The sequence below is a fragment of the Tachyglossus aculeatus genome, chromosome 20 (assembly GCF_015852505.1).
Source record: "Tachyglossus aculeatus isolate mTacAcu1 chromosome 20, mTacAcu1.pri, whole genome shotgun sequence".
Lineage (NCBI taxonomy): Eukaryota > Metazoa > Chordata > Mammalia > Monotremata > Tachyglossidae > Tachyglossus > Tachyglossus aculeatus.
The window spans coordinates 4,763,869-4,785,455 of record NC_052085.1 but is presented as its reverse complement, the minus strand read 5'-3'; the positions used below and the strand labels follow the sequence as shown (position 1 = coordinate 4,785,455).

The 21,587-nt window shown below is 49.3% G+C and overlaps 2 protein-coding genes across 5 annotated transcripts in view; one reads left to right on the top strand and one right to left on the bottom strand.

Moving 5' to 3' along the window:
* The window catches only part of STARD13 (StAR related lipid transfer domain containing 13), a 326,179-nt gene extending 318,341 nt beyond the window's left edge, over positions 1-7,838 (top strand). For all 4 annotated transcript variants that reach the window (XM_038761765.1, XM_038761766.1, XM_038761767.1 and 1 more), the window contains 5 exons: positions 485-599; positions 2,081-2,302; positions 3,071-3,288; positions 6,409-6,585; positions 7,701-7,838. In XM_038761765.1, coding sequence (XP_038617693.1) covers positions 485-599; positions 2,081-2,302; positions 3,071-3,288; positions 6,409-6,585; positions 7,701-7,818 — 850 coding nt within the window. In that variant the 3' untranslated portion in view covers positions 7,819-7,838. The remainder of the gene's footprint in view (positions 1-484; positions 600-2,080; positions 2,303-3,070; positions 3,289-6,408; positions 6,586-7,700) is intronic.
* Positions 7,839-18,399: 10,561 nt separating this feature from the next.
* Positions 18,400-21,587, bottom strand: part of KL (klotho) — a 29,505-nt gene continuing 26,317 nt past the window's right edge. Inside the window, 1 exon segment of the mRNA XM_038761769.1 lies at positions 18,400-19,963. Within this exon segment, the coding sequence (XP_038617697.1) occupies positions 19,572-19,963 (392 nt within the window). The 3' untranslated portion in view covers positions 18,400-19,571.

Below are 21,587 nucleotides of genomic sequence, written 5' to 3'. Positions count from 1 at the left end.
GAGTGTGGATGTTTCTGACTCTACCTGATCGTCTTCTGCCTACCCCTGTGCTTGGTCCCTTGCGTGGGCCTCTGGCGAGCACTGAACAAATACCACGGTCACTGTGATTACCGTTATTCTTATCCCAGCGAAATGTCACCCAGGAAAGGAAGGATCTGAGGAGATCCCAGATCTTGGCCTGAGCCTCTTGAGCAGGGAGGGTGAGACGGAGGGAAGAGGTGAGAGCAAGGGCTCGCCTCTCAGGAGCCAATAGCGGCTGCAGTTAAGAGTGAACGTAGGACACGGGGTGACCAGTGGAAGAAATGGATCCCTCAGCCCTATCGCCAACCTCCACTCACTCCCCTCTGTCCAGATGCCTGAATATCCTTGCCGATAGCTGCGGTGGTCTAGGTTCAAAAACGTGGGACCTGGGTGGCGTCGGCTAACCAGTGGGGGGATCCCAGGCCGCGGCGGGGTGATTGGTGACGAGGGCGTTCGATTCCAGGATGATCCAGAAGAAATACGCAACTGGGAAACCAGACCAGAAGGACCTCAACGAGAATCTGGCAGCTACACAGGGGCTTGCCCATATGATAAGAGAATGTAACAGGCTTTTCGAGGTGAGTGGGCCACTCTGACTGCTTTCCCTCCAGGCCCCGGAGCTGGAGAAGCCGTGCAGGGGTGGGGCGTTGTCTTGGTTGGTACTTGGGTCTTCTAGAGGGGCCAGAAGGGCATCCTGCGCGGGGCAGGGCTGACAACGACAGGGGTCCGGGTCCTGGGAATTGAGGACCGAGGACAGGCGTGGAGAAAAATCAATTCTGGTGCCGCTGGGTTGTGTGCTGTGCCACTCATCATCCTGCTGGGGCATAGAGAACGACCAGCACGTACGCAGACGAGGGCACAGCACCTTGAAGATGCAGGCTGAGGGGTGGCAGAAGCAAACTCTGCACAGGGCCAGAGGCCCGTGGCCCAGCAGGCGGTTGCCTTGGTAGCCACTGATGCTAACCAGATAGTTTTCAGGATTCCTTCTGGGCCTGTTCATCCCACCCTACCACCAGAAGGCCACCTTCTAATGGCTCACGGTGGGAAGGGAACCTACCTACCAACTCATGTCGCATCATCCTCTCCCAAGCTTTTAGTACAGTGCGCTGCACACAGAGCTGAGAGTAGAGCCCTGCTGTTTCCACGGGACCGACAGCAGTGCTTTGGAGACTCACATGAACTCGGAAGCGTCGACTTCCTCGGTCCGATACCGCCTCCGGCTAAATTTGTTCTCTGTATCTGGGAGTTCTTTCATTCATTCATTCAATCGTATTTATTGAGCGCTAAGCACTTGGAAAGTACAGTTCGGCAACATATAGAGACAGTCCCTACCCCACAACGGGTTCGGAGTCAGTTTACTTCCTGGAGTAGGGCTTTCCTGTGACTGCTTTGAAGCAGGGGCTGCTTTGAAACAGTAGCTGAACTAGTGCCTTAGAACAGATTTAGGCTTTGGGACCTGTCAAAAACTGTGATGCTCTGGAAATGTAAGGTTTTGGTTATGTCCGATGCTTCACCGTCTAGGGGAACGGGTGAGGGTCTGGGAGTTGGGCGCCTTGGTTTTGAGTCTTGGGTCTGCCCTGGTCTGCTGTGTGACCTTGGGCAAATCACTTAACTTCTCTGTCCCTCATCTGTAAAATGGTGATAAGATTGACAGTGAGTCCCAAGCAGGACAGAGATGGTCCAATCTCATGCCCTACTGCCAACCCCAGCCCTCAGCACGTAGTAAGTTTTAAATAAATCCATAATAATTCACTCAAATAGTATCCACTCTAACCTCTTCATCCCAGGTGAAAAGTGTAAGGCGTTCTACAGCTCCTTTTGGGCAGGGAACGGCTCTGTTTTATCCTTCCAGGTGCTTAGTATAGCGTTTGGCACAGTAAATACCATCCACTGATTGAAAAGCTAACTTCCTTAACAGTCTCCATATTTGCATCATTTCCTTCCTTTGGGGAAAGATCTCTCACTCTAAGAATGTGCCCCCAAAATCCCTGGCTTGAGTTGTTGGTAAAGAGAAGCATTTTAGGCCATCCTCTAAGGCGTAATCTATCTTTTGGAACAGGTCCCGTATGAAATGGTAGCTCAGTCTCTGAACTCCTACATTGAGGCGGGAATCTGCCCCCCGACGATGGAGGAGCTGGGCAAGCAACTGGAAGAGGAAGGGAGCCATTTCCAAATGTACCTGGAGAGCCTCTCCCAGGGGCTGCAGAAGGAAGCCAAGGACAAGTTCAGAGGCTGGGTCACCTGCTCCAGCATCGACCATGCAGATCTGGCTTTCAAAAAGGTACCGCCCGCAGACTACTCCCTCGTCCCCCTTTCCGATGGGAGCCCCATCTACCCCCGTGCCCGGCATTCACACGGCCCCAAACTCTCGCATCCGAGTGGCCGCGAACAGCGTCTACCGGCTCTGTTATGTTGTTCCACTGAACTCTCCCGAGTGCTCAGTACAGTGCCCTGCACACGGCAAGCTCTCGATAAATATGACTGACTGATTGGGAGGTCCACCACGTGACAGCGCTTCAAGCAGCATCGGGCCCCTAGCCAGAGGGCGGAACAGGAGCTCGAGCAGCGTGTTCTGAGTATGCTGAATGACCCCGAGTCTCCCCCTCAATTGGTATACAAGGCCCCATCAGTTTACAGTGCCTGTAATGAAGGAGAAGTCCCCCGAGCAGCCCTGTGAGCCGAGCTGGGCGGAGAGGGCTCACCGTTCCTCGTCACCCAGGCGGGAGTCACTTCGGATTGAGGTTCAGTACTCATTTGAGTGAACCTGCCAAGGATTAGCCATCTTCGCCACCCCCTCTCATTCTTGCAGGCTGGTGACCACAGTGGCAGAGCACAGGGGTGATGAGGGACGGTTGGCAGGAGAGGGGGTCACTCTCTCCTAACCCCCTCCAAGACAGAACACAGGAGCAGGGGTCACACAGAGCTCGCCGGGAAAAGGGGTCGAATGCCGTACCTCCGAGGCTCCTTCGAGGGGCCGACGTGAATCCTGCCGGTCTCGTACTCCCGTGCCGCAGCCTGACGACCCTCCTTCTTGGTCTCCTTCGGGCAGGTGGGAGATGGGAACCCCCTGAGGCTGTGGAAGGCCAGTGTGGAAGTGGAAGCTCCCCCGGCGGTGGTCCTGAACCGCGTGCTCCGAGAGCGGCAGCTTTGGGACGAGGACCTGGTGCAGGAGAAGCTGGTGGAGACGCGGGACAAGCAGACGGAAATCTATCAGTATGTGCTGAGGAGCATGGCCCCCCTTCCCACCCGAGACTTCGCCGTTCTCAGGTAAGGGGCAGTGCCCTTTCCTCGGCTTTTCGGGGGCGAGTGACAAAATTCAGGTTTGGTCCCCTGCTCGGTTGGTCTGCACTGAGTTCTTCCTCCATGCTCCTTGAGGTCAGGGATGTGGTCTCCTGCCTTTACCGGACTCTCTCACGAGGGCTGGGTTCAGTGCTCTGCCCCCAGAAAACTATCAGTCAGTGTTATTTATTGTTTTAACTGTGCGTAGAGTACTGTACTAAGTGCTTGAGAGTATTTGTTAAGCACTTTACTATTTGCCAGGCACTGTACTGAGCACCTGGGTGGACACAGGCAGATCGGGTTGGACACAGTCCCTGTCCCACGTGGGGCTCACAGTCTCAATCCCCATTTTATAGATGAGGGAACTGAGGCCCAGAGAAGTGCAGTCACTTGCCCAAGACCACACAGTATCAAGTGGTAGAGCAGGGATTAAAACCCACGACCCTCAGGCTCCCAGGCCCACGCTGTATCCCCCATGCCAGAGTTGGTAGACGCGTCCCCTGCCCACAGTGAGCTTACAGTCTAGAGAAATCCTGTCTTCTAACTTCTTGTGCTCAGGAGAGACAGGGTTTGATGAATAGTGGTTAGTACAGAGTTCTGCTAATTAATTAATTAATTAATTAATTAATTAATAAAAAGCATTAATGAGGATGATGAATAGTACTGATGGAGCTCTTGAGACAAGCTTTGGCCCCAACATTCTCTGCCCCCTGCCAACCCCTTCTGCCATGAGACTTTCGTCTTTGTGCAGCCCTCACCCTGAGCTGGCTGGGCCTCTCTCCCTGGGCGGGGCCCGGCTCCGTCATTTGGCTGCTGTGTGACCTCGGGCAAGTCACTTCACTTCTCTGTGCTTCAGTTTCCTTACCTGTAAAATGGGGGTTAAGAATGTGAGCCCCATGTGGGACAGGGACTGTGTCCAACCTGATTAGCTTGTACCTATTTTAGCGCTTTGTACACTGCCTGACAGATACTAAGCACTCAACAAATAACATTTAAAGAAAAATGAGGGGCAGCAGCCTGGCCTTCTGAGTCCTCCCTCCAGCCCTGCGGTAAGGTCGACCCGAGGCCCTGGCCTGGTCAGGCTGGGTCTCCTGGCAGCTCTTAACTTGCAGATGCGTGGACTGCTGGGATAAGCCAGGGACAACAGGCCAGTGAGATGCCACTTCACTGTGGAAATGGCCTGTTGAGTCAGGATTACTCTAGTGAGAACAATGATTGAAGATAATAAGGAGAATCCAGTAAAATATCATTGTGCCAGTAAATCCTTTTTATGGCTCAGTGGTGGGACCCAAGTACTCTTGTAGCCGGAGGTCGGAGATTAGCACCTTGCAGGCATTGCCGGTAGAAAAGAAGTTACTAATGGACTCTCCGAGGGCTTTTAAAGATACTTCAATAAAATAGTTAGACAGGGACCCTAAACTTTTCAGATTGGAACATCATGTCCAGGGCCGCTTTGAGACGATTGGCCTCCCCCTCCTGTTTCCTATGATGTCATTGTGCTTTGCAGCCTGCGTGCGCTTTATGACATGATGTCACCATGCAGAAATGGTTTTCCTAGGGTGTTTCCCCCGTCTTTCCAGAGCCACTGCACCCCCACCCCCACCCCCCGGTGCCCATTTATACCAGCACTGCTTTGAACCTGGGAAGGCATTTTTGGGGGCATTTTCAAACTTTCAGCCCTTTGCCACCTCTTCACATTCTCTCCTCCCCCGGCAGCGTCTGTCTCTGTTTTGCTCACCGCCTGCAGCCAGCTCACCTTGCTCCAGGGTCCACTGACTCCAAGCATCCGGGTTTACATCAAGCACCGCCTCCCCGGGACCTCTGGGACCGAGGAGAGAATTTGGGCAATTAGACATCTTAGGCAATCAGATTTCATTCGCAGTCAGTGGTATTTATTTGCTGAGCTGTGTGCAGACCATCATCATCATCATCAATCGTATTTATTGAGCGCTTACTGTGTGCAGAGCACTGTACTAAGCGCTTGGGAAGTACAATTTGGCAACATATAGAGACAGTCCCTACCCAACAGCGAGCTCACAGTCTAAAAGGGGGAGACAGAGAACAAAACCAAACATACTAACAAAATAAAATAAATAGAATAGATATGTACAAGTAAAATAGATAGAGTAATAAATATGTACAAACATATATACAGACCACTCAACTAAGCATTTGGGAAGGGGTACCAGAAGGAGAAGATGAAACCATCCAGGGGCTTAATAATAGTAATAATTGTAGTGTTTAAATGCTTAACTATGTGCCAAGGACAGTGCTAGACAGAAAAGCAATGAGGTCCAACAGGGCTCCTGCCCTAATTGGGGGAAAGGTTTTTTAATGCCCATTTTACAGATGAAGAAACCGAGGCTCAGAGAAGTGAAGCACCTTTCCTAAGGTCACACAGCGGTAAGTGCCGGATCCAAGACTGGATCCCAGGTGTCTTGACTCAGTCCTGTGCCTTTGCTGCAAGAGCAGGCTGCTTGTCTTAACAAAATGCCCAGGGAGCACCCAGGTGCATCTTTTCAATCAGTATGAGGAAGCAGCATGGCCCAATGGATAGAGCAAGGGCCTGAGAGTCAGAAGGACCTGGGTTCTAGTCCTGGATTCACCATTTGTCTGCTGTGTAACCTTGGGCAAGTCACTTCATTTCTCTGTGCCTCAGTTACCTAATCTTTAAAATGGGGATTAAGACCGTGAGCCTCACATGGGACATGGACTGTGTCCAATGTGGTTAGGTTGTATCTACCCTAGCGCTTAATACGCTGCCTGACACACGGTAAGCATTTAACGAATACCTTAAGAACAATGACAATACAACCCAAAACAAAACCCCATCACCCTGACCCCAAATGGCACCTTCCTAGAAGGCTGCTGGAAAGTGGCGGGCTGTTTCCCTCCCCTCTCTGCTAGACTGTAAGTGCCTTGAAAGGAGAGGTCATGTCTACTTTAGCGTTCTCTCCCAACTGCTTAGTACAGGGTTCTGCGTCAGGAAGCGCTCATCAGCCTTGTGGCTTGGTGAGGGGGTGAGGAGCAGAGCAGGACTGGTCCGGGTTTGGGGCGGGGGAAGGAGGGGCGTGTGGCCCCAGGGTGACTTTCCGCGTCTCCCTCCAGGACGTGGAAGACGGACTTGCCCCGGGGCACGTGCACGCTGGTTGCCATGTCGGTGGAACATGAGGACGCCCCGCTCCTGGGCGGCGTGCGCGCGGCTGTGCTGGACTCTCAGTACTTGATCGAGCCGTGCGGCTCCGGGAAATCCCGCCTCACACACATCTGCAGGATTGACCTGAGGTGAGTCCCGCGGCCCGGCACAAGGAGGGGGCGAGATAGGGCTCGGGACGCCAGTACCTCCCTCGACCCTCTCTGCGGCTTTTTGCTCTGCCTCCCCCATATCTCCTGACACATACACACAACCCCCCCTCCCTTTCCTTGGGGGTCTTACCTTGGCCGCCCCTCCCCCTGCACAGCTGTCACCAATTCTCTCACTTCCTCCTTTCCATGTCCACTGCTCTCCAGGGCACTTTGCCCCACTCACCTTTCCGCTCACCCCAGGAACCATCACTGCACTTCCCCTTTCTCCACCTCCTTCCTTCCTTCTGGCTGTCTGCAGCCACCTGCCCCTTCTCTCAATCAATCAATCGTATTTATTGAGCGCTTACTGTGTGCAGAGCACTGTACTAAGCGCTTGGGAAGTACAAGTTGGCAACATATAGAGACAGTCCCTACCCAACTGTCCCCTTCCTTTGAGCAGCAGGCCACTTTTGACTCAAGCCTCCCTCCTACCACCCCGCTGTCACAGGCTGGACGGCTGACTGACATTGCCTCCTCATGCTCGGTAAACCAAACCTCTGCTCAATTCCCCCTTCCACTCACAGGATGTGGTATCCTTTAAGCCGAGCCAGAGCTTGGATCGACTGATTGGAAACTCCTTGAGGGGAGGGATCGGGTCCACACGCTCTGTTTTACTCCCCACACGCTTAGTACCCTGTAAATCAATCCAATCGTATTTATTGAGCGCTTACTGTGTGTAGAGCACTGTACTGAGCGCTTGGGAAGTACAAGTCGGCAACACATAGAGACAGTCACTACCCAACAGTGGGCTCACAGTCTAGAAGGGGGAGACAGAGAACAAAACATATTAACAAAAGAAAATCAATAGAATAAATATGTACAAATAAAATAGAGTAGTACATACAAACATATATTCATTCATTCCATCGTATTTATTGAGCGCTTACTGTGTGCAGAGCACTGGACTAAGTGCTTGGGAAGTACAAGTTGGCAACATATACATATATACAGGTATTATTAGTACCGACTGATGGGCGACACAGGTCAGTTACCTATAGACCGTAATGGAGTTTTTCCACTTTGAAACACCTGTTCTCAATCTTCTTCTTCCCCAGGGGTCACTCCCCCGAGTGGTACAACAAGGGCTTTGGACATCTCTGTGCCGTGGAGGTGGCCAAGATCAGAAACTCCTTCCAGCCCCTCCTGGCCGGGGGCCCCGAAACCAAAATCTGAAGCGCTTCCCCCACGAGCATGCCTGCATCCAACAGAGGGATGACTAGAGAGCGGAGCGGGAGAGGCCTGAAGTGGAGGGTGGCGAGGCCGGAACCAGCAGCCGGGCCTCACTTTGACCCTCCCGTTAGAGTGGACGTCTTGGGAGGGCCAGCCGGAGCCTCCGTCTCCATTAACCTAAAAAAGGCAGTGGATTCTGCCCTGCGCCAGGCTCCGTGGCCTCCGGAAGGGCTTCTGAGAAGCATATGTGTAAGTGTAAATAAGGTGCTGTGTAGACAGTATTGTGTACATTTATGTATATCTCTCTTTCTACTGTATATTTGTAAAGTAATTATTTTATATGAAAAGAGAGCTTTAAAAGGAAAGGACGTGAAAAGGGCTGTAGATCTGCCCGTGGTGTTGTGGTGTCTGCCTTCTCAGCTGGGCGAGGGATCGACTCTCCTTCTACCCTGGGCCCCAGCGGCTAACCAAAAAAGACCCGTTTTAACCTCTCTGTCCCCGGTGCCGTCACCGTCTCCCCCATCCTCAAAAGTGAGCGAGGGTGGTAGAGGTGAGCAAACCGCCACCGTGGCTGCCAGAGCGGAGCGGCGGGTGGAGGGGAGCCCATCCCCAGCATCAGACCAGAATCGGGTGAAAGAGGACGATGACCCGTCTCTCTGCTGGACCTCAGCGGGGTCTCCTCTGAGGACCAGGGACTCACAGAGAAATCACGTAACCCTTATCACCTTCAGAGTGAGAAAGGCCTGTGCTTTTTTTTTTTTTTTTTTTTTTTTACCCCCACAGCTTTCCTCTGTGCGTTTCGGAAATTTAATTCTGTTTAACTGCGGAGTTAGAACTCTACAGACCAAGTTAATTAACATTTTCTTATAAGTTGCACTGACCTTAACGACGATGCCAGACTGAGGTGGACGATGGCCGTTCCAAAGGACCAGACTGTTCCGTGTTCAGGGAATTCACGATGTGCTATGCGTTTAATGCTTTAAAAATGTAATTCGTCCAAGCTTTGCAGTCTGAAAGACAGGGTTTTTAATTAATGGAAGACCAGCAGCATAGTCCTCGAGTAGTCTTAGAAAAATGTACAAGTGTATTCATTCTGTGTTCCTCAGTTAAGTCAGTTTTAACTCCATGTAAGTGTTTCCCCACACCTTATTTATTATTGTACGGCCAAATTCAGAACAGGGTCATAATCTCCTTGGTGTGTGTTTTGTCTGCAACAATTTACTGCCCCGGCAATGAGGCTGATTTTTATTACTGAGTGTGGGGTTTCAGTGACAGAGATCTATATTTATATCTATATACCTAGAGGTCTGTATAGATATAAAATTGATCCAACAATTAGTGAAGGTTAGAAAGCTACCCAGGGTGACTCTTACCAGTAATTCATTGAACCTGCTTGTATTCCACGTCCCTTTTTGTGTTTCCTGTTGTCTGCGATGTGCAATGATGCTGCGGAGAGGAATAGAGGTATTAGAGAGAGAGGAGAGTCCCGAGTCAACCCATTTTCCCAACAAAGTAAGGTGAAAAAAGACTGCATCCATCAAGGCCCACTGGGAAACCTTCTCATAAGCAAAACAAGCCCTATTCCACTCTGGTTTGTGGAATCGGGGCCCCCTGCTCCTCCCGCTACCGGGCGGGTGAAAGGGTTGCGGGTGAGTTTTCCGTTAGCTGGGGACCGGGAGGCTGGGTCTCATCCGGGTGCCCCCCACCACCCACCCACCCGACTGAGCCTCCCCACGTGCAAAGCATCGCGAGGAGCCTTCAGAAGCGTGGGTCCGTCTCTCGGGCCAAACACTACAGTATTTGCTCATTGAGTGTTATCTTGCCATTGGGAATACAGTATAAGTGCATTTTTAATGTTATGCTCGTATTTATACCTCATGTATATTTTTACCTCAGTTGTGGGTATCAATCATCAACTGTAAATAGACTCGCCAAGACAAATAAATTTATATATATGCTACGCCGCCCCTCGGTTATTGAGCTTCCTCTGCTGGGGATGGGGGCGGCCCGGGGGGAGCTCCGAACAGACCTACCTGCTCAGTTGGCTCGAGGCTGCATCATCGTCATCAATCGTATTTATTGAGCGCTTACTGTGTGCAGAGCACTGTACTAAGTGCTTGGGAAGTACAAGTTGACAACATATAGAGACAGTCCCTACCCAACAGTGGGCTCGCAGTCTAAAAGGAGGAGACAGAGAACAAAACCAAACATACTAACAAAATAGAATAGATATGTACAAGTAAAATAAATAGAGTAACAAATATGTACAAACGTATATACAGGTGCTGTGGGGAAGGGAAGGAGGTAAGATGGGGGGGATGGAGAGGAGGACGAGGGGGAGAGGAAGGAAGGGGCTCAGTCTGGGAAGGCCTCCTGGAGGAGGTGAGCTCTCAGTAGGGCCTTGAAGGGAGGAAGAGAGCTAGCTTGGCGGATGGGCAGAGGGAGGGCATTCCAGGCCCAGGGGATGAAGTGGGCCGGGGGTCGATGGCGGGACAGGCGAGAACGAGGTACAGTGAGGAGATTAGCGGCGGAGGAGCGGAGGGTGCGGGCTGGGCTGGAGAAGGAGAGAAGGGAGGTAAGGTAGGAGGGGGCCAGGGGATGGACAGCCTCGAAGCCCAGGGTGAGGAGTTTCTGCCTGGGCCTGCCACCAGCTCTGCCCAGAACCTGGGGGTTTGGGGGCTTGTGACGCGGCCCATCCCAGGGAGTTCCGAGACCACCATGAAGGCCAGCCGCCGGCTGGGGGAGGAGGAGGCGGGTGGGTGGCTAGTCACGATTCCACCCCAACATTAAACATTCGCTGCCTCGTCGTATTTTCTCCGCAGCCTTTCTTCAACCGGGCCTCCCCGCTCACCTGCCGGGTACTGGAGTTGGAGGCGATCTGCCCTTAGCTGGTGCGCGTTTTGATCCATTCATGTTGTGGGCGTTAATTCCTTCAGTTCACGGTACACACGGATGAAGGCAGGAGTGGGTTCCAGTTCTGTCATGAGCTGTGACAGGTCTGATGACCGGTCGCAGCAGTAAGTGGGGCATTCACAATTACCCTGGGAGGGGTGGGGGAGAAAGAGGTAGTCACTTCACTTTTCTGTGCCGCAGTTACCTCAACTATAAAATGGGGATAGGGACTGGGTCCAACCCGATTTGCTTTTATCCACTTTAGCGCTTAGCACAGTGCCTGGCGCATAGTAAGCACTTAAATACCATCATTACTATTACTACAGTCCAGCTCAGTCCCAAAAAGCAAGGGTGGGACCTCTCAGGCCTAGTGTTCAGCCTTCAAGTAACATCCAAAGGCTTAGAAACAAACGCTAACTGTAGTGCTCTGCCCACAGTAAGTGCTCAGTAAATACGACAATCAATTGATTAGAAAGTCATTCGAAAACAACTGAAGTCTGTTGAACAGAAATAATTTCCCAGAGCAGCTGTCCTGCTGTTTAATGGTACTGTAAAGTGTCCCTCTGGGACATGGAGTAGCAGAGCTCCTCACCCCCCACCCCCAGGATGCAGAAAAATTCCCAAAAGATTCCATCGGTGTCATTGCCTAATGTGGGAACTCCCCAGGGATTGAAAGTAGTTGTATTTCCCAGAACCACTACAATTGCTTCAGTGGCTGGAAAACTCAGTGACGGGGCAAGTGCTGTTTCTGAGAAGTCTGAATCCTCAACAGCCTGACCTGGAAAGACCTTCCAAGAGAAGTGGGTTAGTGCCAAGCCTCCCATCGGTTTCGTTTTCCGTCTCAAATACCGAGGTGACTACGGCGTTTGGCTCAGAGCAGCCAAGGCGCGGCTATCACTGGGCGGCAGGGAGCGTGGGGGTCGGGAGAGGGTGAAATGCACCAAACACAAAATACTGACTTCATCATGAATGGGCTTACTGTGCTCTCCTCCATGTTTCCCCAAGTTGTTGACGAAGGGTCCGAAGCGTCCTGCTCTCGTGCCCCAACGATCGATCTCCAAGGGCTACAAAACTATGAAAAAAACAAAGTAGAATAAGAATTGATTTGAATGTGACCGATGGAACAGGCCTGGAACAGCTGGGGGAAAGCCAAAGGAAGTTGGGGCAAGAGTCCAATGGGGTCTGGAAAAGAGGAGGATCAGAAAGCTCATTGGGAAGGATAGAGTGGGGACTTTGGTATCATAAAAGGAAGAGATGACAGGTTGGGGAGAGAGTATCTGGGAGCCCACAGCTTCCCAGTGATCTCAATTTATGCTCAAATCCTCCCTTCGGAGAAGGGAGAGGCCAGGATCATTAGCCCCATGAGACAGGCTCACCTGGTGGTAGAGCTGGGGCTGGAATCCAAGTCTAGTTCCCACACCTGGACTTCTCCCACTAGGCCTCAGGTAACTTCAGAAAGGTCTATTTAATTGCCTATACAAAATAAAGTCTGTAGTCGGTTAGGGTTACAGTTAAGATGAGGGGCTGGGCAGAGATGGAGGAAGGAGCGGGGCGGGGGTTCCTGAGAGCAGATCAGATTCAGTATTCCTGGTACAGGATGGGTAGAGTATTGGAGATGGGTGATCACCAATTCCCAGCCCTATGTTAGCAGGGGAGAATGGGACAGAGAAGCCCAGCTGTAGGAAGGAGAGGGAAGGAAGACAAGAGATTCAGGTTTGAGGGTGGGGCTAATAGTAGAAATAAGCGGTAACCCTTTTCCACACCACGTGGCTGGCTCTGATTAAATTCTTACCTGTAACTGGTTTTTGATCCCATGCCACCTCATCATAAAATACTTGGAATAAAAATATGACTTCAGAGTTAACAGAATTTTTAGATTTGTTGCTTCTGGAAACCTACTGAAAATGAGCGCATTTTTTTTTCAGAGCAACCAAAAATCTTAGCAACAATGTGCTTTTTACAGCTCATTTAGAACAATGCGTAGGTTTCCAAATTTATATTTCAAAGAACATGGGACAAAACATTTGTCACAAGAATAACATTCTGGGGGCACTATCATTGGCTCTGGGCACATTGCAAGCTGTTCAATGCCCAGAAAAGTGCTAAAATACCATCTATAAGCAAGTGCTGGTAAAGAAACTGAGAAAACACCATCTATGACCCAAGTTGGCTAATAAGCAGCCTCAGAACCTGTTTATCAGACCACAGGGGGAATATGCCACAATCCCTGCTGCTGGGATACACCCATCTCAATGCCCCTGGAGGCTCCTGAGGCACTGAAATGCTGCTACATTACCCCAACAATGCCTGCACAGAAAGGAGCACAAAGATGCAAAGAAAAAAACACAAAATTCAATGGGCGCAGACAACAGTAAGAAAGCCGTAGGACCACCCAAGGTTGGTTAGGCAAAAGTGTGGTTGTTCCATTAGATTGTAGATTGTTCCTTTTAGACTGTGAGCCCACTGTTGGGTAGGGACTGTCTCTATATGTTGTCAATTTGTACTTCCCAAGCGCTTAGTACACTGCTCTGCACATAGTAAGCGCTCAATAAATATGATTGATGATGATTGTAGGGTCTTTGAGGACCGGAAATATGGATCTTATTTCTGATATCCTTTTCTAAGTCCTTAGGACCATTCTCTGCACAAAGTATGCACTCATTAAATGCTACCGATTGACCCAGAGTTGGTTCTGGGCTAAATGGTTGCTATTAAGAGCTGCGGTGGCATTAGCTTGAACTTCCATAGAGTCTCGGGCAGCGGCGAACAGGCGTCTGGTGAGCTTTAGAGGCTCGGGCCGGGGGGAAGGGTCAGAAAGAGATCTGCCCTGAACACATTCAAGCAGAAACCTAGTTCTGCCTTCTGCACCGAGTAGGCACCCAAAGTGAAGCTTCGAGTCGGCCTGAGCCACTAACCATCTCCCCGGCTTCTGCTCAAAGACCATTCATTCTGCTCCCCCGTGACTCCGGGCCTGACTTAAAATGCATTGAGAGCTGCAGGAAGCTCACCAGGGGGAAGGCAGAGAGGTGAGAGGTGCCACCAATGAAGTCAGGATATAATCCCTGCTCCTGTATCCCTCCCAGGGACACTGGCCTGACAAGAGGTGATCATCATCAATCGTATTTATTGAGTGCTTACTATGTGCAGAGCACTGTACTAAGCACTTGGGAAGTACAAATTGGCAACATATAGAGACAGTCCCTACCCAACAGTGGGCTCACAGTCTAAAAGGGGGAGACAGAGAACAAAACCAAACATACTAATAAAATAAATAGGATAGATATGAACAAGTAAAATAAATAGAGTAATGATCATCCATGTTAGTGCGCATTGGAGAAATAGGGAGCTCCTTTGTTCGTTCATTCAGTCATATATGTTGAGCGCTTACCGTTTGCAAAGCATTGGGCCCAGGACTCTGGGGTGAGGGGCAACCGTGACGGCCTCCTGATTCTCCCTGAGCCCGGGCCCAGGCTGTTCCAAGCCTAATGAAGGCTTCCAGAGAAGCAGCACGGCCTAAGGGAAGGAGCCCCCGGGACTGGAATGCCCTCCCTCTGCCCATCCACCAAGCTAGCTCTCTTCCTCCCTTCAAGGCCCTACTGAGAGCTCACCTCCTCCAGGAGGCCTTCCCACACTGAGCCCCTTCCTTCCTCTCCCCCTCGTCCCCCTCTCCACCCCCCCATCTTACCTCTTTCCCCTCCCCACAGCACCTGTATATATGTATATATGTTTGTACATATTTGTTACTCTATTTTACTTGTACATGTCTATTCTATTTATTTTATTTTGTTAGTATGTTTGGTTTTGTTCTCTGTCTCCCCCTTTTAGACTGTGAGCCCACTGTTGGGTAGGGACTGTCTCTATATGTTGCCAACTTGTACTTCCCAAGCGCTTAGTACAGTGCTCTGCACACAGTAAGCGCTCAATAAATACGACTGATGATGATGATGATGATAAGGGAAGGAGCCCGGGCCTGGAAGCCGAGGCTATGGGTTCTAATCTCCACTACACCACATGTCTGCTGTGTGACCTTGGGCAATTCACTTGACTTCTCTGGGCCTCGGTTACCTCATCTGTAAAATAAGGGATTAAGATTGTGAGCCCCAAGTGGGACAGGGACTGTGTCCAACCTGATTAGCTCGTATCTACCCCACGCTTAGAACAATGCTTGGCACATAGTAAGTGCTTAGCAAGCACTGCAATTATTAACAGGGAATGTGTCTGTTGTTGTATCGTTCTCTCCCAAACATTTAGTACAGTGCTTTGCACGCGGTAAGCACTCAACATATATGACAATGAATGAACAAGGGAGCTCCCTATTTCTCCAACTCACACTGACATGGATGATCCCCTCTTGTCAGGCCAGTGTCCCTGGGCAGGATACAGGAGCAAGGATTATATCCTGACTTCAGCCCAGGGGGATGAGGTACAAACAGATAGTAGATAGAAAACGGGCTTGGGAGTCAGAAGAACATGGGTTCTAATCCTGGCTCTGCCACTTGTCTGCTGTGTGCCCTTGGGCAAGTCACTTTACTTCTCTGGGCCTCAGATACTTCATCTGTAAAATGGGGATTAAGACTGTGAGCCTGATGTGGGACGGGGACTGTGTCCAACTCGATTTGCAACTCCCCAGTGCTTGGTACAGTGCCTGGCACATAGTAAGTGCTTAACAAATACCACAATTATTATTATTATTATTGTTATTATTATTCTAATGGATGGCAGAGGCAGGACTGGAATCTGGGCTCCTGGCTGCCTGCCCCTCCCCGCATAAGTCACTTAACCCTGCTGCCTGCCTCCCCCATTTTTTTCTTTTTTTAATGGTCTTTGTTAAGCACTCACTATGTGCCATGCACTGCTCTAAGGGCTGGGGTAGATACAAGGTAATCAGGTTGTACACAGTCCATACCCCATATGGGGCTCACTGTCAATTCCTGTTTTACGGATGGGGTAACTGAGGCCCAGAGAAGTTCAGTGACTTGCCTAGCAGTAAGTGGGAGAGCTGGGAGTAGAAGCCAGGTCCTTCATACTCCCAGGCCTAAGCTCTATTCGCTAAGGTCCTGCTGCTTCTCAACTGGTCCTTGAACAGGTTTGGACTTTTGGTTCAAGGGACTTTATTAGGCCCCTATCGCCTGTTGCCTAATCCCTGTGCAAGCCACTTCACTCCATAAATAACCTTAATTAAAAATGTATTGTTTTAAAATGAGGAAGAAACCCGGGAATCATAAATACCACAGAGTGCAAGGACTGTGCATACAGCTGAAATGTAAGTCCCATCACCTACGCACCTTCTGGGGACTCACACAAAGGCCAGCACTTTGCTTTGTCCATTGTACATTTTAAATCAGTGGTTGAAGTTTATCTGTAAACCCATAGGGAACAGCAGTCTTGGGCTCCTGAACCTATTATGCTTTACTCTCAATGTCCACCACCTCCTATCTCCTCGCTTTTCTCCTCCGGATTGCTACCTCCTCCCCAATATCCTACTATTATCAACAGGATATACTGAGAACTTACTTGTGCAAGGCACCACAATATGTTCTGGAACAGTACAGAGAAGCAGAAAGACTCAAATGGCCCCCTCCCTTTGAGGATCTTAACAATCTAATGCATGAGCTTCAAAGCTAGTTGGAATAGTAGTAGTAATATTTATTCAACACACGCGTGGTGCAGTGCACTGTACTAGGCATTTGGGAAACCCAGAATCAAATGACACATGCTCTGTCCGTGGAGCGGGTAGACTGCATTGTACTAAACACTGGGAAGTCCAAAAAGTAGAGAAAGCTCAGCTGCTAAGAGATTTGGCCTTTTAAACCTTTTTTTTTTTTAAACCTTAGTTAAGAAGGAAGGGGGGGCATGAAAAGTAAACTGTGACTCATCTGAATCAGAGCTCCACATATCCCAGGAGAACAGCCGGGCAGTGGCACTGGAGAAACCAGACAGTAAAATAGGTTGGGATGAATGCACTCAACTCACAGTTCCTTTTTCAACAAAGATAATTAACATTCCACTGTCTGCATCCAATTCTTTCATTAATCCAAATGTAATTCGGAAATGAAGTGTTTTTTATAGCCGTGTTTTGACGTCAGGACAATCGTTCTTTTCCCCGGGGTAGAAAATAAATATCGCATTTGTAAGTCAGAAGAAGTATTTTTCCAGTTACCTGAATATTCATTTTCTTCAGGGAACGATTAGCCCCTGAGCAGGAGCAGCAGTGGCAGCAGTGTCACGACTTCACGGCTGCTCGTGGTTCAGATCCAGTCCTTTCCCTGTGCGGAGTAATTCCCACATCTGGGTAGAAATAAAAACACAGATACATCTGAAGACGAGGGGCGCCCCCGGATTGAAGAAACTATCATTTCCCCTGCTCGGTGTGGAAGTTAATAATGTCACAATCCAAGGGAGATAGATGTGATGACCTCAGCACCGTTCAGCTGGAATTTATGAATAAATAATCAAGGGGTTTGGCTCCTTTTTTGGAAATAAATTAACTAGAAGTTCAGCTCTTTCTTCAACTCTGTCCGCTGCTAGAAAATCGATTACTGCCAAGGATGAACTTTGGTAGCCTAAACACAGCCAGGCTTTGGAGACCCCCGGTCCTCCCCCTTTCAAATGTCCTCAGGGAGAGAAGCGTCTGGCCTCTGTGGGGTGGAGATTTGTACTTCCCAAGCGCTTAGTACAGTGCTCTGCACACAGTAAGCGCTCAATAAGTACGATTGATGATGATGATGGAGATGGGGATTGGAGCTTTATCGTACCCTTGCCCTCCTAGATCAGGGAGGGGGGAAGACGGCATGTTGTCTACGAGCTCTGCTTTAAGGAAAACTGGTGTTCCGGCACCCACTGCGCTGTTATCACACACAACCCGTTCTGCCGACACCATGCCGGTGTTCTATCTGGACACATGCATGTTATCCGACTGACGCACCCAAGCTCCAGCGGTGATCTCACCGAATCGTGTCATGAAAGCCCTTGCTATTTGAGAACTGAGTGATTTCCTCTCGGTACCTCGTATTCCTCTAAGGCTATTAAACCGCTGGTTGGATGCTTTGGGGGTCCAAGTCCTTCAGGCTCCAGGACACCCTCCGTCTCAAAAGTTCCCACCAGATGCAAGAGGGAGGATGGGGTCAGGGATGGAGAAGGGCCTACAACCCAGAGAAAATTAATAAAAAGATAAAATTACCACCACGTGGCAGTGTGGCCTAGAGCACTGGGAGTCAGAGGAACTGGGTTCTAATCCTGGATCTGCCACTTACCTGCTGTATGACCTTGGACAAGTCATTTAACATCTCTGTGCCACAGTTATCTATAAAATGTGGATTAAGACTGAGCCCCATGTGGGACGACCACTGCGTCCAACCTGATTAGCTTGTATCTACCAGCACTTAGTTCGGTGTCTAGTAAGGGCTTAACAAATAGCGTTAAAAAGAAAAAAACCACCCACACATTCAGTTGGGGTTTACAGAAGCACCAAAAGTTCAAACCAGATACCAAGATGTGCTCTAGAGTCGGCAGCAAATCAATCACTCAGGCAATAGGACTGGGTGCCTACCATGGGCATAGCACTGTAGTAAGCACTTAGGAGAACACAATAGATTTAGGACGCAGGAGCCCGGCCCTCAAGGAGCTTATGGTGTTGCAGGTGAGACAGACGCCCAAATAACACAGGAAGAAGGAAAGGCAGAACGACCCATATGGCCAAAGCAAGAGCATCTTTTAATGATCTAATACCAGGATTGTTCACTTATGAGTCTTTCAAACACAAACTCAAAAAAAAAAAAATCTGAGGCAAATGCGGTAGCGGTAAAAATTCCTCTTAAAATTGGCATGAATTCCACTCTTCTGCAAACATCAAAGATTTAAAAATATGAACAAAACCATCTGCGTCGCAGTAAAACACGCAACAGCACAAAAAGGGCTTTCCAGTAGCTGGGGTGTAGACAGTGATCAACTTGAAGTAGTGCAAGAGGCTTTGCCCGCCCCCACGCTAGCGGCTAGCATTCCCAAACCCTCAGAGGAACGAGGGAAGGATCCAGCCTTCCAGACTCCAGAACCAGTGCTGCCTTCTTTCCCGCCTCCAGTGTTGTCTACACCACAAGAGCACACTTCACAGCACAGAATTTTCCAGTGAATTCAGTGAATGCTAATGCACTTGTGTCACAAGCCAACCCACGACCTCCCTTAAGAGGCCTCCTTCCCCACAGGAGGCAATCTTGGGGGAGGCCCACACTATGAACTGGATTTCAGTAGGTCTAAGTGACCGGCCTGTCACGAGGCAGGTTAATTTAAGCTCCTCCACTGGCGCAGCAGCTCCTTGTGAGCCGAGAACGTATCTCGTGCTCCGTTCTGCTTTCCCCAAATGCTGAGTACAGGGCATTGAGGCCAGTGGGTACGCGATAAACATCGTCACTGATGGCAGGTGGGGTACCCTAGGCTGGCTCTGGCCAAGCCTAGTTAGGCTCAGGACCCCTTGGCGTGCTCCAAAAAGTTCTAATGGCGAGTGGTGTTCATCTGAGAATGACCCACTGGGGAGCACCTGTCACTCCAAGGCCTTTTGGTTCACAGATCAGAGGTCTAGGTACCAGTTTTGAAAATTCAGGGGGTAGCGGGGGAGAGAAGAGGGGACTATTGGCTCAGGATTCCACTGCCCTTCACCAAGAAGGCCGATACCCGGTGATGGCAGGCTAAAGGATGCTTGGTAATTTGCCTGTTGTTGCAAATAACGAGCTTGGCATCTTGCCTACTTGCAAATAACTCAACCAAAGGGAGTGGGGGGAAACAATTCAGCCTGACCACAATGAATGACAATCTGGAGCTGGGAACATCAAGAGGAGAAGCGTGAAAAGCCCTGGGAGAGGCAGGAACGATCAAGGCAGTATCCCGCCCAGGGGTTTGTCTTTCCCTCCACCCCCCGGGGGGTTCAGTTTTTGGGGGGTAGGTGCGGCCCTGGAGTAGTAAATGATCAGAGAAATGGTAACGATAAAAGCAAAAAGGAGAAATGAGGTGAAGGCCAGCAGGGACTTTCGGGTCTGGAAGAAGCTGCATTCGGTGCACAGATCTGGCTCTTCCGGGCAGAACCTTCCCAGAGTCCCGGGGCCCGGAAAGCCGTTGCTGTCAATAATTTTACGATAGTGTCTCATGGATGGCTTCGCCTCATACTGATTAGCGGCATAACGGTAGAGTCCGTACGAGGGAGAGGTTCGGTCATTAAACGAATAAAAAAAGTAGCCACAGAGGTTGATATCATCCAATACGTAGGCTGTACAAAGAAAAACAGAAAGGACAGGGAAGAGGGAGGGGGAAGAATAGTTAAAATAATGTGTTCTACCATCCTTTCACATTATGTGAAAAGGAGACTCTGTGGGGCTTGAAAGGTGGGAGATGCCAATTATATATTTTTTAAAAAAAAACCAAAGAGCTTAGCAACTTAAAGACTAACCAAGGACAAGGCATAGAAATGAAGTTAAACCTTCCAGTCAGGCCCACGGAACTGACATGTTCAATCAATCAACAGAATTATAGATTTAATTCTATTTGTTCTGACGATTTTGACACCTGTCTACATGTTTTGTTTTGTTGTCTGTCTCCCCCGTCTAGACTGTGAGCCCGCTGTTGGGTAGAAGGGACCACCTCTATATGTTGCCGACTTGCACTTCCCAAGTGCTTAGTACAGTGCTCTGCACACAGTAAGCGCTCAATACGACTGAAAGAATGAAACAATCAATCTCTACTATTTACCGAGCCCTACGGAGAGCAGAGCATTTTACTAACTGCTTGGGAGAGAACAACAGAGTTAGCAGACATGATCCCTGCCCTCAAGGATCTTACACTCTACAGAGTGAAGACAGACACTAAAATAAATTTCTGATAGGAGGAACCAATAGAGGATAAAGTGTATATATGTGTATAAATGATCCAGGAATGGAGGAATATATACATATGTGCTTAGGCAATATCCCCTTTCCATTATTAAAAAAAATAAATAACTTTCTCTCCCGAAAATTATTGGCATTGGATCCGATCCCGTCTGTTCACTGAAGAAAGCTTTCCTCTCCAGTCTTCTTTTAATCCAATGATATTCCCTTTGGTCCCTGATTTCAAGCACCAGATCATTTTCTTTTTAACTTGCACGATTTTTAAATTTCCCTCACGAGTAGCCAGGCCAGCCTGGATTATGGTTAAAGCCCAAGAGGTGCTCAATAAATTCTAGTGATTGATCAATCGATTGAATGAAGTGGCAGAAATGGGCAAAGACCTTGAGCAGTCCTGGGGACAGCTAAAAAGCAAAACCTGATGATTCAAGAGGAGGAAGAAAGAACAGGAAGATGGACTGGAGAGGAGATTTTGTGCCAAGGAGGGGAAACAAACTATCATTTCTATAGGTATTTTTCCAGTTCCAAGCATGACAATAAATTAGAGTTAAGCAGTTGGACACATGAGAATATCAAGAGGAAGAAAATAATAGTCAGGAGTAATGGAAGAAATAAATAAATAGTGCCTTTGGCCATGAGAACAGGAGAGGAAGCAATGATTAATACTTTTGGTTACGTTTACTGTGAATAATGTTTTGGTTTCAGCAGTGTTTCAGGGAGGGGGAAAAAAATATGAGGGAAGGAATTTTAGTGCCCAACACTGCCTGAAAACCACTCACTGTTCCTAATTCTCATCTCACCTACCCCCAAGCCCTCTGCACACAAACTCCCCACTGCTCCTTTGCTTTCATTTTTCTAAAATGGTATTTGTTAAGCACTTAATAAAGTGTCAAGCACTATTCTAAGCAGTGGGGTAGATACAAATTTATCAGGTTGGACACAGTCCCTGTCCCACATGGAGCTCATGGTCTAAGTTCATACGTGGAAAACTTCAGCTCTCCCAATGTTCAA